Source organism: Petromyzon marinus, chromosome 30 (assembly GCF_048934315.1).
Source record: "Petromyzon marinus isolate PM22_M1 ecotype Great Lakes invasive population chromosome 30, UKy_Petmar_22M1.pri1.0, whole genome shotgun sequence".
Classification (NCBI taxonomy): Eukaryota; Metazoa; Chordata; class Hyperoartia; order Petromyzontiformes; family Petromyzontidae; genus Petromyzon; species Petromyzon marinus.
The window spans coordinates 11628939-11647071 of record NC_133696.1 but is presented as its reverse complement, the minus strand read 5'-3'; the positions used below and the strand labels follow the sequence as shown (position 1 = coordinate 11647071).

At 49.8% G+C, this 18133-nt stretch overlaps 1 protein-coding gene across 1 annotated transcript in view; it reads left to right on the top strand.

The window, feature by feature from the left end:
* LOC116947615 (protein phosphatase 1H-like) overlaps window positions 1-18133 on the top strand; it is a 112485-nt gene that overhangs the window by 75788 nt on the left and 18564 nt on the right. Inside the window, exons 9-10 of the mRNA XM_032963564.2 lie at window positions 11241-11348; window positions 17878-18029. Coding sequence (XP_032819455.2) covers window positions 11241-11348; window positions 17878-18029 — 260 coding nt within the window. The remainder of the gene's footprint in view (window positions 1-11240; window positions 11349-17877; window positions 18030-18133) is intronic.

Genomic DNA, 18133 nt, shown 5'->3' with positions numbered 1-18133 from the left:
TCAATTGTGAGAGCATCGACTTCCTTCGCCGTGTGGCGTTTTTCGGAATGTTAACTAATTAAGAGTCCGGTATATTTGACTCGACAAATGAAAGTAACGCACTAAACCAAGTAATTTTTCTTATCTTAATGAGATTTTTATAGCGCCTTTACCAAGGCGCTTTACAGCAATTATAACATTTGTACATAGCGTGATAATTCAAATGAAAACTTGGGTTATTGTAAGTGGTGGTGTACTTTTGATGATAGTTAAACAAGAGGGATTGATAAGGTGGGGTTGGGATAGGCCTGGTCCTAGCTGGTGGGGGGGGGGGGGAGCGATAGAAAGCTGGGGGGGGCTGAAAATTCATCGGGAAGACAAAGGGGGGGGGGCGGGCGGGGGGCTGGAGCCAGGAGGGAGAAGGGGGCCCACCATGATCGAGTCCCCCGCACCGCCGAGGACAACGTTCGCATCGTCCGTGCAGCAGCTCACCACAAGTGTAAATCACGTGATGATGGTGCCTTCGTTTTAACGTCCTTCCAGGTCCTGTCTTACTCTACGTTGTGTGTTGTGCGAGTGCCTCGGTGTCGTTGGGTGTTGTCCATGCATAGATTATTCTTAACAATAAGCATGTGTGTCTTTTGAACTTATTTTGCACCGTATGTAGCCAACCCTGCTAATCGGAGGTGCCAACCGAGCAGAAATATGCCTCCCTTGGTGAATATACTGCTTGATTAAAGCCTCCCCATTGATTGGTCACGAGTGCTGTTTGACCATACTTCACCATACTGGTTGGCGTACTGGTCCAGGTTTAACTCGCCGCTGATTTAACCATGGACAGGGCTCCCCAACTCGGGGAGCCGGGCTCATCGCTCTTGGCCGTCGTACCTGAACATATTGATGTCTTCGCATTAACTGCAATCAGTCCACATTGCCAATAGCTTGGCAAGCTATTAGCAATGTAGACTAATCAATATCGCACGTAAATTAGCAGCTCTCTCACCTTGTTTTACTTGAACTCTTTTTTTTGCTGCCTGACTTCTACCGATTTTGGCGGTGAATCTTTAAAATAGTGAAGCCTTAGTAATGGTGCGTGCGTGAGGGCGACGTTTAGGGCTTTCGCAAGCGTAACGCGAGGTCGCACCTCGCCGAGTGTGCCAGTATTTGCGCTTGAACGCTTCACGATAATCAGCCCCGGGCCATTGCAGGGCTGGACCGAATCAATGTAATGTACAAGCGCATGAGTGGACAATGTCGTTTCTCAGCCGCTTCGTCTGTGCAGCTCGGCAATCCTCGTGTGAGGCCCTCGCCCACCGTGACCGTGCTACTCCGTCAGCCACGCACGCTTTTGGCACAAAAAAGTTTTTGGTCCTCGGCCCCACAGATTTGGAGCGCTCTCTGCCTGAAGAAGTGCACCTGGCCGCTGAGATTCTTCCATTTAGAAAGAAACTAAAAGCCTACGTGTTTTCCTACAGGATATGTTAGCTAAACCAGAGATGATTATTAATTTGTACGGTGCTGTGAAACCCTTTGTTGGGTCTGCTGCTCCCTCGTAAAAAAAGTAAAATAAATCAATCGAAAAACTAAGTATATTTCCCTTCCGTTCGAGCTCCTGAACACACGCGTCAGCTCTTTTCCACATCAGGCGCAGAACAACGTTCCATCCATGAGGGGGCCACTGGTGTACCACTACCATAGTAGTACACATCGTATTGAATGTGTCTATGGCTCTGTGTGTGAATCTATGGGTCTCTGTGTGGTGAGTCTTTGGGTCTCTGTGTGGTGAGTCTTTACATCTCTGTGATGAGTCTATGGGTCTGTGTGTGAATCTATGTGTCTGTGTGTGAATCTATGGGTCTCTGTGGTGAGTGTTTGCATGTCTGTGTGGTGAGTCTTTGCGTCTGTCATGAGTCTATGGGTTTGTGTGTGAGTCTTTGGATCTCTTTGTGATAAGTCCAATATGGGTCTCTGTGATGAGTGTGTATCTTTGTAGTGAATCTATAGCTCTATGTGATGAGTCTATGAGTCTATGTGTCTCTCTGATGAGTCTATGGGTCTATGTGATGAGTCTGTGGGTCTATGTGATGAGTCTATGTGTCTCTGTGTAGTGAGTCTATGGGTCTCTGTGTAGTGAGTCTGTGTGTCTCTGTGTAGTGAGTCTATGGGTCTATGTGATGAGTCTGTGGGTCTATGTGATGAGTCTATGTGTCTCTGTGTAGTGAGTCTATGGGTCTATGTGATGAGTCTGTGGGTCTATGTGATGAGTCTATGGGTCTCTGTGTAGTGAGTCTATGGGTCTCTGTGATGAGTCTATGGGTCTCTATGTGATGAGTCTATGGGTCTATGTGATGAGTCTGTGGGTCTATGTGTCTCTGTGTAGTGAGTCTATGGGTCTATGTGATGAGTCTGTGGGTCTATCTGATGAGTCTATGGGTCTCTGTGTAGTGAGTCTATGGGTCTCTGTGATGAGTCTATGGGTCTCTATGTGATGAGTCTATGGGTCTATGTGATGAGTCTGTGGGTCTATGTGATGAGTCTATGGGTCTCTGTGTAGTGAGTCTATGGGTCTCTATGTGATGAGTCTATGGGTCTCTGATTCTGGATACCAGTCGCTGCGAGTGCGAAAGCAAAAACCCATTTCGCGAGACCCCTCCGGCTCACACGTGGACACTGCTAAACGGACGCAGTTCGACTGCATTAGTCCCCTCAACTCCCGTCACAAACACGAGCACGGTTCCACCATACTCTCCAACACTCCGGTGGGCAGAAGTAGTAAACTCATTGGCACGTTTTGTTTACGTGACAGAAACCTTACTGGCTGCGTCGGGTGGTGGAGGGTTACGACGCATTTATACTTGGCGCGATCGAACCCAGCAATCTTTATTATGAACAATATTGGTCGCGCAAGCCTACGTGTGAAACCACCATAAACGTCCACGCCGTTCGTCGCTGGAGAAATGTAATGTGCGTGCCACATATGTAGCGGTAGTGTCACGGTTAGGGCGCTGCATGACGAACCCGGACAGCCCGAGTTCGATTCCCGCTTACGGCCAACACCAGTGACGATTTTCAGAACCTGTCCCTGGGGTCCTCCCCTAGGTCACCTCGGCCTCAAATGAGTACCTGGTGCGGTGTGTAAACATCGCCACTGGGGAGACAAAGGCGGCCGGGCGTGCTGTTGGCCACCCACCCCCTTCGTGCGCCGTGCCGGCCTTCATAGATGCTGCTCGCTAACATCACTCGCCTTTTTGTCTTGCACAGATAGATTGCATTTGCATAACCGAATGAGCCGATGGTGGCAGGGTGTTTTACAAAGTGCCCTCATCATATTGATGTGCACAGTGCTTTATACATTGACCTGCAGGGCCTGGTTGTCATAGAAACAAGCAACCACTATTGATGCGCACTGTGCGTCATGTAATTCACGTGCCGAGCATGTATTATGTACGGCACATGTTTTAACTCTTATAGCACAGTACGGGCACCGGCATACACGACTGTACCGTGTAGTGTGTGTGTTATTTTATTATTCGTGGTCATGTAAGGGTTGCCACGATGGCATCCTCTGTGGTTATCTGAACATTCTACTCAACCTGGCCCCCAGGACAAGCACACGAACTTTGACCGCATTGAATGCCCTAACGTGACGTAGTAATCTTTATTAACAACAATCCTTGCATTTTATATGTGCCGGCGCTTGCTTCAATGCCTCGGCACGGCTCGGCACCGTGCGTCATCTCGGTCTCAAACGGTTTGAAGGGCACCCCCAGCGGCAGCTGTCCCCACGTGGCGCAAGGCGGCTCGGTCTGCCAGTCTTATTCCTAATTTCGTATGGATTAATGACAGTCGGATTAAAACTGTAACTTTAGCTTTGCTATCCACTCAATTGTCTGTTCAGAAGCCGAGGGGATCCCATCCATTCCTCCTTTAAATGGAGTGAAGGCAGCAGCAGCAGCAGCGGCAGGCGGAGTGTTTCCGATGTGGGTCGATGGTTTGGGATTCGTGGCCGCACTGCTCGCAGGCTGCCAAATCTTTGATGCGCCGTTCGCGCATCGAGTGGCCGCATCTGCCAGTCGGGGGGCGACGATCGCCAGCGTGCGATCCCAGCCGAGTCATTGGCCGAATTTGGCAAATGTTGACGCCGGCACACAATGACCTTACCGCTCACCATTTGGCATGACGTCAGGGGGATCTCTGATCTTCTTTTTCTACGTCAATGTTTGTATTGCGGTGAGCGCGCAAGCCCCGTGCGGCACGGCGTCGATGGTTTCTAGGGGGGGGGGGGGACAGAAAGCCCGCATGGGGGGGGTGGGGTGGGGGGTGCGGTTACGGAACCCGGCAGAGACCCTGGGTTCGATTCCCGCTCACGGCCACAAACACCGCCAGTGACGATTACCCGAACCGGTCCTGCGCCTCCTCCCCTAGGTCGACTCGGGCCCCAAATGAGTACCTGGTGCGGCGTGTACTAAACATTGCCACTGGGGAGACAAAGGCGGTCGGGCGTGGTGCCGGCCACCCCTCCCCCCTCGTGCGCCGCCGTGCCGGCCTTTATAGGTGCTGCTGCTGCTCGCTAACAGCACTTGCCCCAACGGTCCGTTAAGGCTACCTGGGGGATCTTTGCCTACGGGGTTTGGGGTCAGGAAGGAGGAGCAGGGAGGTAGTACCCAGCATTCTAGGGGGATACCGGGTGTAGGGGTTCGGGGTTGGAGGGGAGGAGGTGGAAAAGGGACACGCTCTAAATCAAATAACATACATGATGCGGCTTCATGTGTTGTGGTGGCAACCTCTCCTCTATTCTGGGTCCATCTGATCGCAACTGACGAAAGGAAAAACGGGGGTGGGGGATGGGTGGGGGCGTGGGGGTGTGTGGGGGGGGGGACTCCCCCCCCCCCCCGACGTCAGGGGATTCTTTAACGTCCACTGAAAAGGAAGCTGAGGGCGAGTTTTCCGTTAACACACATCAAGCAGCATTAACCAGGACGGCCTTCCGGATTAGAGCCGCGAGCCGATGCAAGGTGCGGCCACTGGGCCACGGGCGAGCCCTGTCACCAACACGGTGGAATTTAACGGACGGCCGAGCGGCATTCGCTTCATAGGCCTGGACCTCTGCTGACGAGAGCCAGAATGTTCAAACCGGTCCAGAGTTTGCTCGCTTAAACAAATGCTGCTGGAAGTTGATGTCCAACATTTGGCCGCTTGTGCTTTGAAGCTTCCTCAGGAATACATTCAGCGCTTGGAGTGAAACATCGAGCGGCATGCCGAAGAGCACAACGTCTTTCTTACGTATGGCGTTTGAAAGCCAACCGATAGAACATTTTAAATCGGACTCAGAATCGTTATTTATCCTGGAATAATCCGATGAGCTATGAAGCTCTTTTTCACAGATGTCCAGTCGGTGCAGCTCAGGAAGTTACTACAACAAACAACACAAAAACACATGATGGGTAAGCAAATCACTAAAAATAAAAAAAACGTAAAATAGATCAAGTATACAGGTTCAAATTGCATAAGTACGCAAATTCCCATGCTGGGGCAAGGCAGCAAAACAACAGCAAGACCAGTCCCAGGCCACAGCAAGACAACAAATTGCACATTCAAATTAAACTCTAATACATGGGTAAGGATGAAAGTTACAAATCACGCGTAGCCGTGTGTTGTCTTTGGTAATCCATGCGATGGCATCAGGAGCTGTGCGATGTGTCGATGTGTGCCTCCTGTGTAAGTGCCCAGTGTAATGGATGGGCAGTGGTCGGTTACCTGATGAACAGATCACCCTTGGGCTGCGAATGCAGCCCAAGGGTGATTCTTTAAATTCCCATTTGCGAAGGACTGTTGGCTGCACCTGCTATGCGTTGTAGGAACACAATTAAATGCCTCCCATTGCCTTCTACGTCGGCTGAAGCCAGCTCATGCATGCCTCTGGAATCTTCAATTATCCCCCCCCCCCTTTTATCGACATAGGAGGCCACCCAGAGCGCGTGGTACAACACAAAAAGCCATCGGACGGCTGTACGATAGGAGCACGAAAACATGCATTGAAGAACGTTACCAAAGGTCACTGACCGCTGAAATTCTGAACACCCTGTCATGTGATCGTCATGTTCTTCGCATAGTTATGCCATAGAGAGGTCGTTTGTCTATAACTCTCCAGTATCTTACAAAGAAGTTCCACATTTCTGTGTTATTTTAGAAAGGTTAAAAAAAATATTGTTTTATATTCTTTGGCTGTGCAGGGTCTCCCGTGGTGTCATTTGGTCCAACATGAAAGAAACCGGAATATTGGAGCTTCGTGCAACAACAACAGAAACATTAACAACAATGACCAATGAGAATTAATTTACCTCTGCGCTACGCACATCAAATGCTTCGGGGACAATGCCTTGAAAAAGTGTAAATTCCACATCCACCGCGCAAGCAGGCTGGCTGGCTGAGTATAGTAGCGCTCTGCTGTTGTATGCGCGGTCTGTTTACAAAGGAGAAGCCTCCGCTCCATTTCCCCGGGAATATTGCTCATCGACTGCAGGTGGTTAATTTGGCCCTGACTCTCACGCGCCAGCACAAAGGGCACCCGCGGCTGCGAGTGTTCGTAGTGAGTGGGTGGGACGTAGCGGCCAAGCGTTCCCCGTGATGCACGCAGCAGCAGCAGCCGCGCTTCAGAGGCTTGCACCCGCAGCCGGCGTGGGGCCTGGCTGAAGGTGGGGACCCTCGGGGGTTGGAGCTGACAGTCCCAGGAATCGCCTGTACAGGGTGGCGCACACGTAGGCAGGCACCGCACCAGCGCGGTGTGAATATTAACGTAAAGGCACAGCCCTGCAGTGTCACGCTAGCGCCACTGGTTTACAGAATGGCCTCCCCGAGAGGGTTCTCTAAGAGAGCACCTCTGGAGAAGTGTGGCCTGCTCTTCCACACTGACTAAGGCATCTTAGAAGCAACTAAAACCAAACAATGTTTTCATTTTAACTAGGTATGGCCCACTGACCTATACAGCTGTTTTGCAAAAGCAACCTGGCCACAAATGATAGCTCAACGAAGTGGCTTATCACGTGGAAATTTACATGAGCCAAATACTCTAAACGGGTGCTTATAAATGTGGAGGGAAAAAAACGTTCATTGTTGTCACATTGGAGCAGGGTTTATTTTCTTAGTGGAGGATTGGTAATGTTTAGCTGGAGAAAGAAATGACAGCCCGAGATGAGACCATGTCAAGGCAGAATGTTAGATTGGATAGATATGCGACAAAAAATGTATACCACATTATAAAACGTCAGAAGTATGTGTTAGAGGCTGTCATTAATTGTTAAACTATTATAAATAACTGTTGACAATTTTCAAAAAATTTTAGATAAAAACGTGTATTGTTGAAACGTCCCAAACCTGGCAAGATTAAAGAAAAAAATTTTCTCATCGAACTTTTGTTGCCCGTACAATGTTTGAAACTATTCCAAAAATGTCTCCTCGACTCAGTGGGCGAGTTGAAGCCCTGTCTCCTGACCCAATTCTGCCCACGACTCAGCAGTTTGCACGTGCACGGTGCAGTATATCGAGTATCTGTGCAGTCACCCTTCAGCATCGAAAAGACAAAGAGGGCCTTTAGCAAAGAAACACGGCCCGATAACTCACCCCCCCCTCCGACTCACACAGCATGCACTTACCACTGTTAACGCCACCTACCGCTGTTCCTAATGCCAACACGCTCATCATCATCAATGCCTCGTGTGCCTTATAGCCTCGCTGCACTGCTGCTATCCACAGTTTGTTGAGCAGCATCAGTTAACGGCTTTGCAGGCAAGGGAACTTTTCCTAATTCAAACGAAGCAGCAGCTCCTTGCAAGGCTGTGCACCGTTCTTGGGACGCACATGGGCTTGCCAGTGTGTGTGTCTATACTCTATAGGGAGCAGTCATGCAAGGATTAGCACGCTGCGCTACGAACCCGGCGACGATTCTCTGAATTGGTTCTGGGCCTCTCCTAGGTCGACTCAACCTCATGAGTACCTGATACGATGTGTGAACATCGCCACTGGGAAGAAAAAGACGGCCGGGCGTGGTGCTGGCCACCCATCCCCTAACAGCACTTGCCCCAACAGTTTGTTAAGGCTATACAGGGGAATGGTTGTCTTTGTCAATCCCTCCAAAGTTACAATTTCCAAAAAGCTATTTGCTAACACTCGGAGTGCCACCACAGTCAGACTAACGTCACGCAGCATTCAACTCCATTGACCCTGCGATGAAACTCCCTCTTCCCATGACAGGGGCCAGTATGTCCTCGACAGGACAACCCGCTGTTGACTTCTCACAGTGTGGTTCTCGTTTGATCATCCTAGGAGGGAGGATGGACTAATTCTATCCCTGGTTGGTATTTTGCACTCATTTCAAAGTTTGAGTGAGGCACTGCTGCAGTGCTACAGAAGCAGGTTATAACAATGTTTTGACAGCATAAATTAAACTGCAGATGTGGCCAGGTAGATCAGTGCGCTCATGCTAGTGCTAGAGCACGGAATTGGCGCCACTGAGATGACAGGCTTGAATTTAACTTGATGGCCTCAGCCCAGTCGCTAATGGTTGAAAAAAGCCATAATATAAATTCCGTTTTTTTCCCACTTAATTTGACACATTCCACAACTGAAATATTATTCATGTTTGCGGTTTAAATCCCATCTTATGAATACAACGAATGCGACGAATGCTGTTTGCTGGAAATATGGAAATGTGTTCTACCTCCTGTGGATGAGAAGCCGATTGAAGTGACTTCAGAAGTAATTTCTGTGATGCCATTTTACCGAGGTCACTCTCTTGACACAATGTGGTGCGCAGCTCGCTGGGAGAGTCCTGGATGGGAATATAAATTCTTCTGATGACTTGACACTGCTGGCACGGTTGTAACTACAGTGTTCCCCTGTTATTTGCAAGGGATACGTTCCGGAGATGCTCGTGAATAGCAAGTTTTGTGGAGAATGATACGTTGGCCTTTTTAATTAATTACCTTAAATGAATGCATAAATAAGCTATTAAATAGATGGACATTATCAGCACACAACACAACATTTGTTATAATTAACAGAATATAAATAAATATGAAAGTATTAAATCACAGTTTCTAAATTAACTGACCTTAAATTATGACTTATCGCTTTATCTCATCAGTTTCTCGAATCAAATTGTTTCTATACTCTTTGGTTCTATTGGGTAAAGTCACGTAGGTGAAAATAAAATAACAAAAAATCACAAATCTAGAACAAATTGTTTCTCTCGATGCAGTCGTGTAGAGTTCCAGATGCGATTCGCGGATAGCCAAATTCGCAGATAACAAGTTCGTGAATAATGAGGGAATACTGTCGAGTAGTTGTGAGAAAATTGTAATTTGACAATTTTGTGTATTTGCTTATAATTTGGCGTTTCACAGCTTTGAGGAGCTTATTCTGCAGAAAAACACAGAATTAACCTCTTACTCACCTAGACAGCTCGAGAGTAATTGCTGGTAGTGGTGGTAAGATAGAGCCTTGAAAGAGCTCAGATGAAAGCCTGTCATTTTGTTTCCTCGTCCCTCCAAAATGTGGTGTGTTTCTCCAATGTTGCGGAGTTTTGGGAAGGAAATTGCGTCTCCATTTATTTTGGTGGAGGCATCTTTAGCGGTGAAAAATGTGAGCTGTGCGCGCGTTTGTAAAATGTGGTTCGGCTTATTAGGAGCCCGATTAGCACGGTTGGCTACGTACGGTGTAAAAGAAGTCCTATATACATACGAGTCAACATTTTACTCTTTTGTGCCTGGGCTTCAATGCTTGGGAAAAGTGCTATGAGGCCAATTGTGCTTCATGAGGTATGTCTTTTTTTTTTAAAGGAAGCATTAAACAGAAGTTCCACCTCTTCAAAGACATCTGGCCAGAAATGGAAGAATATCCCCAAAAATGTCCTCTATTGAGTGGCTCTCTGGAGCTCCGTCTAGCGCAGGTCCCTTTGTCCCCGGTCCCAACGGTGACGACAATTGGAAATGCTAAATGCACCGCGCAGGAAAAAAGAGGTTCGCATCTCCTGGCTGTAATTCCACCACATGTCACAGTGCCCCCTACATTACCCTGCCAGGCAAATTACTAATAATTACCACTTCACGTGTCATGCAGGGGACGACCGGTGGAGGAAATATTTGTATCTCGGGAGAGCAATGTCGGCGGTTGGCTTAAATAAAAAAAAAGTGTGTTTACAAGATGCTTATTAAGCGTGTGTTATGCTCAGTTTGTTCGTACTATTACTCAGCAGGTGACGCGTGGTGCAGATGTATACAAAAAAAAACCAAGGTAAAACGATACGAATGCTGGAATTAAATTTTAAATGGATGCAAGCTGAAAATTGCGCAAAGAAGCTGGCAGAGATGCGTGCTGGAAATTTGCATGGAGAGACAGCGGCGGAAGGACACGTGGATTAGAGAGCGCACGCTGCGTAGGACAATCCAAACTGTTAGGAAAAGCGAGTGGCTCGGGCATGGACTTCCCCTCGAGGGACCGATTGTCAAGCATAGAGATGGAGTGGCAGCCAAGGACTGGAACGCGTCTGAGAAAACACGTCGGTCGCGGAGATGGAGCGATGAAATCGGCTCATGTGCGGGTGCTGGGTGAATAGCTTCATGGTGGCGTTACAGGAGATGGTGGCGGCATGGGGAGGCCTTCATCCGGCAGTGGATAGAACATGACTGATTGAACATGGCGCCACGGTGCTGAGATGTTAACTACCCCACCAAGTATACAGGAGGTCTTGGATATGATCCCGACCCTGACACCTGTATTATATGGTCATGTGGGTTTTTCTCCGGGTCTTCCAGTTATTCCCTCTAAATTTCTAATGAACGTGCGTTTAAGAGTATTTGGCTGCTATACATTTCCACGTGATAAGCCACTTCATTGAGCTATCATTTGTGGCCAGGCCACTTCTGAAAAAGAGCTATAAATCTCAGTGTGCCTTACCTGGTCAAATAAAAAATAGTAAAAATAGTTTAATAGTTACTGCATTTTTTGCCACTGATTACGTAAGTGTATAAGTGTCTACGTTTCATGAGTGGCATACGTAATGCAGATCTTTCCTGTTGTCATTGACGTGAATTGTGCTCCTACCGACACTTGGGCTGCTTGTTGGTGTGCAGCGGCAGGGATATACCGTCAGCCGCGTCAACGTCAATTTCAGCCGCCCGGCCTTCGTGCGGTGCCCGGGTGTGCGTGCAGGAACACGGGCGCGCGGGCAATGCCCCCCCTGAGCGGTTGTGTTGCCCACGCAGGCGCGGGTGCTGGCCACCATCGGCGTCACCCGGGGCCTGGGCGACCACGACCTCCGAGTGTACGACTCCAACCAGCACATCAAGCCCTTCCTGTCCTGCAGCCCAGAGGTATGCGCGGTGACCGCCCAGAGCCCTCGCCCCACACCGTGCCCACCCACCGAGAGCCGCTTCTTCCGCAGTGAACCTTCACGGGTTGACTGATGATCCAGAATGGCCCCCGTTCACTCCGCTCGCTCGGTGTGCCGGTAGTCAGCTCTTCATCGCTCGACTATCGCTCCTGCCATGGTTGCTCTTCCCGCGAACTTCAATTGTCGGTTCCTCCACACCGACAGTTTCGTCTCAACCACACCCCAGGTCACAACAGCATACTCTACCATTTTGCCTGCTATTTAACTACATTTATTTTACCAGTTAAGGCCCACTGGGCTTATGTATCTTTTGTTTCAAAAGCAACTTGGCTACCAATGATTGCTCAACGAAGTGACATATCACGTGGAAATTTAAAGCAGCCAAATACTCTAAGCGCATGTTGATTCTAAATGTGGAAGGAAAAACAGAACCCAGAGAAAAATCCACGCAACCACGGAGAGAGAACATTCAAACTTCAAATATACAGACCTCCGGGTCGGGATGGAACCCACGACATTCTGTATACCAGGCGAGGTAGTTAACATCTCGCCACCGTAGTGCCCCACCAACTCTTTCCACTCGCCCACCAACTCATTCCCCCACTCTTTTCGATCACTGCACTGCAGGTCACAACACGTCGCTTTCTGCTTCTACCCTCGCACTGCTTGTCTTTGTAATTCCCTCCCATCGTCTCGTTTATCAAGTGCGTATCACCTTGTGTTCATATTTATAAGACATTCAAAAGTGCTGTTTGTTGCTGGGCAACTTGGCATTTTGGGCCTTTGGCCCTGTGCTCAGCAAACGCGATTTTACATATATATGCTTAATGTTAAGGAAAAACAATTCCTTGATTAAAACCACTTCTTAGGTTGACAATATATGCATTGAATCTTGTGTGCGTGCAATGATTGTTCATGAATCACGTGCTGTGTGTTTATGCCGCTATGAAGCAGATTATGTTGATTGATACCACAATATATTGTATGTCAATCGATTCCTGGCTCTCAATCATTACAAGTCATCACATGGTGGATCACTTCCTCCCTACTTAATGATCTCTAGCCTCGTGTCGCCCGGTACGTCCTCCACCGTCTCTGAGCTCACAGGGTCTCCCGTGCAACTGGTGCCCCCTATCAGAGCACGTGGCTGGCAACTGCCGAAGTTGGGAGGTCAACATCTCCAGAGGCCACCTGAGACATTAACCGCTCAAGAAGAGACGGGTTGATAGTCTCAGCCCGATCACCAATAACGACTACACAAATGATGAGGTTTTTTTTTCCCCGTTTAACTTCCCGTACCTCGGGATTTCAAAGCCTTTTGTTGTAAAACAGCATGAGAGCAACGTAACCACAGCGTTGTCTCGCGACGTGGTGAGAGAGATCACAATGGGGAGGAATCAACAATTTGATTGTTATTATTATTATTATTATCATCATACTCATTGCTTTTTTCGGTAAAGTCACGTGTGTGGAAATAAAATAAAATTTTAATAAAAAAACAATGAGTATAGTAATTTCTGCAGTCACGAAAGCTTCAATTCTAGATTATTATCATCATCATCATCCTCTGAAATTGTTCCTTTGCGAGGCGGTCGCTGTGCTACCAGTAGTCGAGGCCATAGTGGCTGTCGTCTTCACAGTGTGAGGTGACTCCCGTGGCACAACGGAAGCAATAAGACAGAGACGACACTTAGCAGCACGCAACAGCGGTTGCTTTTGAGAATAGGAAGCTGTACCACGCTGCATCGCGTACGCGGGTGTGGAGTTAACATCGGGTTGATTACGTGGCACTATAGTTGGCATTTAGCAGACTTCAATTATTGCATATATTTACAAAATAGGCATAGTAGCAAAGCCTATCCAGCCTCTTGTTCTGCTGCGCTATTTTCCTCACGCGTTAATTAAACATGTGAATGGCCATGAGAAGCGTGCAACGTTTATGTGAATGCGTATCAATAACGTGCAAACGAGCATTACACTGACTGACTGACTGGCAAAGCCACACGCAGCTGAGATATCTTCCACGGAGATAAACAGCTTATAGTTTCTAACGTTTAAGGTTCTGAACCTCAGATACATCACATCGTCAGCAACCCAAGCTTTCTGCTACTAGTGAGAGACTCGCAATCATTATTGGTGTCAGTGGAGAGATTTTCAGCTTCAATTGTTGTAATTTGTTTGTATTTTTCCCCCTATTAACACTCGCTCTGGTTATCGCTCTCTGTGCCTTTCTGTAGTGGTTTTCGTATGTTGAAAATACATCAGAGAGTCAAACAGCACAACCGCAAAAACCTCCGTTAAGGTTTCATCTTCTTTGGTTCTTTCAGTAAAGTCACGTAGAATGAGAATAAAATAATAAAATAAAACAATAAAATTCTCACGACGTTTCGGCCACAACACAAGTGGCCTTCTTCAGGTGTCGTCCCGACAGATTTGTTCCTTTCACCTGAAGAAGGCCACTTGTGTTGTGGCCGAAACGTCGTGAGAATTTTATGGTTTTATTTTATTATTTTATTCTCATTCTACGTGACTTTACCGAAAGAACCAAAGAAGATGAATCCTTGCAGTCACGAAAGGTTTAAATCGAAACTCCGTTAAGGTTGTAGCATTTTTACCCATGCCGCTGTGTTATTCTCTGCAGGCGTGGTGTGTGTGTGTCTGTGTGTGCGTGTATGCCTGTGTGTGTCCGGCAAAAAAACAACCCCCTACCTCCTTGCGGTGCCGGACGGGCAACTCTGTCGTGGACAGTGCTGTGGGGAGAGGGCCAATTCCAATTGGCCCTGTGACCACCACAGTGGCTAAACGGGGGCTCTGGACAGGTGCGAGGGGCTGGTAACCTCCCACCTTCAAATAATTACCACGAAACCACGACTTAAATGTATAACTAATAAGCTTGTGTCAGAGGCCCCGGGGGGACAGGCGTCTATGGTGTCTCCTGACCAAACCCCAATTGGCGGAGCCAGGAGGTTGAATCTCTACCCTCGGGGATCCTCCAGAAACAACGAGAAGCCACTTCGTGTGGCCACGTGGAATGTTCGAACGCTCACTGCGGAGGAGAGGCTGCCACTTCTCTGTCGGGAGCTGGACCGGTACCGCCTGGAACTCTGTGGCATTCAGGAGGTCCGGTGGACCGGTTCTGGCTCCTGCCACCATTAGGGGTGGACAGTCCTCTACTCGGGGCAGCAGACTACCAAACAACAGGGTGTGGCTCTTCTTTTAAACAAAAGAATGAAGGGTGCGTGGGAGCGTGGTGGTGAGGTGTGGGAAGCTGTAAGCCCCAGGCTACTTTGGGCTCGCCTTCCCATCAACCGGAGGCGAGGAGTGGTGGTCGTGGTTACTTATGCCCCCATTGAAGACGAACATCCGTGGAGGGATGCAGGCAAAGCCGATGAGTCAGATACCTTCTATGACCTCCTGTCACAGGTGCTGGCTAAAGTGGCCCCTCGGGATAGAGTCATCTTGTTGGGTGACTTCAATGCCCGAGTTGGTCATGATGCTGGCACCTGGTCTGGAGTGATTGGAGGGCATGGGCTAGATCAGCTCAACCACAACGGTAGGAGGCTGCTAGATTTTTGTGCAGCCCATGGGCTTGTACGGTAATTACCAACACGCTGTTCCGGCATCGGCGCATCCACACAACATCATGGATACATGCCGGGTCCAAGCAAGAACATCTGCTGGACTACATAGTGATGGACCAGCGGATGCGAGCCCATGTCCTTGACACCAGGACCTACCATGGAGTTGATCTGCCCTCTGACTATCGACTAGTCATCTGTAAGATGCGGCTGCCATTCTTCCACTCCGGTGGTGGGTGTACACCCAGGACCCCATTCCAACCTAAAGTGGCCTGGTCTCAGTTATCTGATGAAAGTTGCAAGTGAGAATTTCATCATCGCTTGCAGCTGGGGTTGGCATCGTCCCCCACTCCTCCTGATGTCGAGGGTAAATGGGCGAGGTTTAGGACTGTGACTCATGCAGCTGCAATGGCTGCTTTGGGTACGCGGTCCAGACCTCCCCAGAGACCCTGGCTGACAGAGGAGGTGTTCAGGATAGTTGAGAAAAAGCGACAGGCCCACTGTCATCGGCTACAGAATCCCACGTCAGAGAATGAGGAGGCTTACCGCAGCCTTCGCTCGGAGGTTCGGAGAGCCGTGAGGCGCTGCAAGGATGGGTGGTGGTCGCGGGTTGCTGGAGGCTGCCTCAGTGGCCCGTGATCACAAATCTCTATTTAACTCCATCAAAAAAGTAACCTGCAGCGCCACACCTATTACCATCTTTAGGGGGGAAAACGGTGTTCCAATCTCCGACCAGCAGGAATAAGGTTTGCAGATTTGCTGAGCATTTCTGTGAGGTCCTGGGGGAGGGGAAACCCCTCAGCCAGGAAAACATCGTGGCACAAAGTGGGGATGACCCTGCTGAGGCTGCGGTGCCTCAAATATTGGATGAAGTCACCCCCTGTGAGTGGCTGGCTGAGGTACCATCTGTTGAGGAAGTACTGAAGGCGATCCGGAGTCTGAGACCAGGAAAGGCACCGGGCAGAGATGATCTCCAAAGCGAAATGCTGAGGGAGGGTGGCGTTTGTGCACAGACTGCCCTATATGACATCATAACAACAGTCTGGACCACTGGACGGGTTCCGCAGGATTGGAAGGATGCCCTGGTGGTCCCCCTCTTTAAGAAGGGGGACCGCACAGACTGTAACAACTACAGGGGCATCTCACTCCTCAGTGTGCTGGGAAAGGTCCTGGCAAGGATTATTCAACATCGCCTTGCCAGGCACGCTGAGGAGAGGCTTGCGGAGCCCCAATGTGGTTTCAGGAAAGGGCGGTCCTGCACGGATGTCATATTTTCTGTCCGTCTGCTACAGCAGGGGTGTAGGGAATTCCAACAAGACGAGAGTGGAGAGTTTCCCATACCTGGGTAGTGTGCTTATGACCGGCTCCAGTTTAACAGCAGAGGTCTCACTCCGAATCAGTCGAGCGGCAATATCTTTTCATCAGTAGCGTAACGCTGTGTGGAAGCTACCTGGTCTGTCGCTCCGCACTAAGCTTCAGGTCTTCTCGGCCACGGTCATTCCCTCCCTTCTCTACGCTTGCGAAACGTGGACCCCCTTAATGGAACATCTTCGCCGGTTAGAAACATTTAGGCTAGCCTGCCTACGATCCATCCTCGGTTTAACCAGGCTGGATTGTGTGAGGAGCTCACAAATCCTTGAAAGATCTGGGCAAGGTCCCATCGGTGAACTCCTCTGGCAGGCAAGGCTGCGTTGGCTGGGTCATGTAGCCCGCATGCCCAGCCACCGCATGCCGAAACAGCTTTTGTTCGGCCGGATCGAGGGGGCTTAACGGGCGCGGCACGAGCTAGAGAAGAGATGGAGTGACGTGGTACAGGAGGACGTGGAGCTGAGTGGACTTGCCGATGACTGGTACCAGCGGTGTCAAGATCGGCCTCTGTGGAGGAGGCTCGTGAAGGACGCTACTGGGCAGTTGGAGGCAGTTGCCCTCCAACAACAACGGAGGGCGGAGGAGCGACGCTCACAACAACGAGCGGAGCGCCAGGTGGCTAAAGCACAGCAGGTTGGCACAGTAGGGGGCACAGGTGGTGCATCAGCCAGTCATCTCAGTCATCTCAGTCAGTCGACCCGTGGCACCTGGGTCTGCCCCGTGACCTCCTGCCAGTGGGCGTTCGACACTTCACGTTGCCTCAAGATGCACATGGCCTGGCACAAGCGTCGTGGTGACGTCACCGCCACTTAGTGGTGAATGGCGGTTGTTGTTGTGTGAGTGTCTCTGTGTGTGTGTGTCTCTGTGTGTGTGTGAGTGTCTCTGTGTGTGTGAGTGTCTCTGTGTGTGTGTGTGTCTGTGTGTGTGTCTCTTTGTGTGTGTGTGCACATGGCCTGGCACAAGCGTCGTGGTGACGTCACCGCCACTTAGTGGCGAATGGTGGTTGTTGTTGTTGTGTGCGTGTGTGCCTGTGTGTGTGCCTGTGTGTGTGTGCGCGTGTGTGTGCGTGTGTGTGTGCGTGTGTGCTTATGTGTCTGTGTGTGCGTGTGTGTCTGTGTGTGCGTGTGTGCGCGTGTGTGCCTGTGTGTGCGTGGTGTGCCTGTGTGTGCGTGGTGTGACTGTGTGTGTGTGCGTGGTGTGACTGTGTGTGCGTGTGTGTGTCTGGCGAGCGGTAGCGTCGCAGTTAGCGCGCGCTGCACTACGAAATTGGCAACCCAAATTAGATTCCCGCTGACGGCCAACACCGGTGACTATCATCTGAACTAGTCATGGGCCTCTGCTAGGTCGACTCAACCTCAAATAAGTACCTGGTGCGATGTGTAAATATCGCTACTTGTTAGACAAAGGCGGCCGGGCGTGCTGTTGGCCACCCCCCCGCTCGTGTGCCGTGTCGTCCTTCATCGGTGCTACTTGCTAACAGCACTCGCCTCTCCAGTCTGTTAAGGCTGCACGGGGGAATCTTCGTCTTTGTTTTGCCTATGTGTGTGTGCACGCACGCGCCAGGTCTGCATTTACGAGATGTCTCAGCGCAGCCACACGCCCAACGACGTGCTGATCATGGCCACGGACGGCCTCTGGGATGTGCTGTCCAACGAGGCTGTGAGCGAGGTGGTGCTGGGCTTCCTGGCAAACTGCGACCCCGCCGACGCCAACCGGTAACCCTGGGTGCGGTCTGTACTCGAGCATCCACGCTAGGAGATGTTAACTACCTCGCCTGGTATGCAGGAGGTGTAGTGGGTTCGATCCCGACCTTGACGCC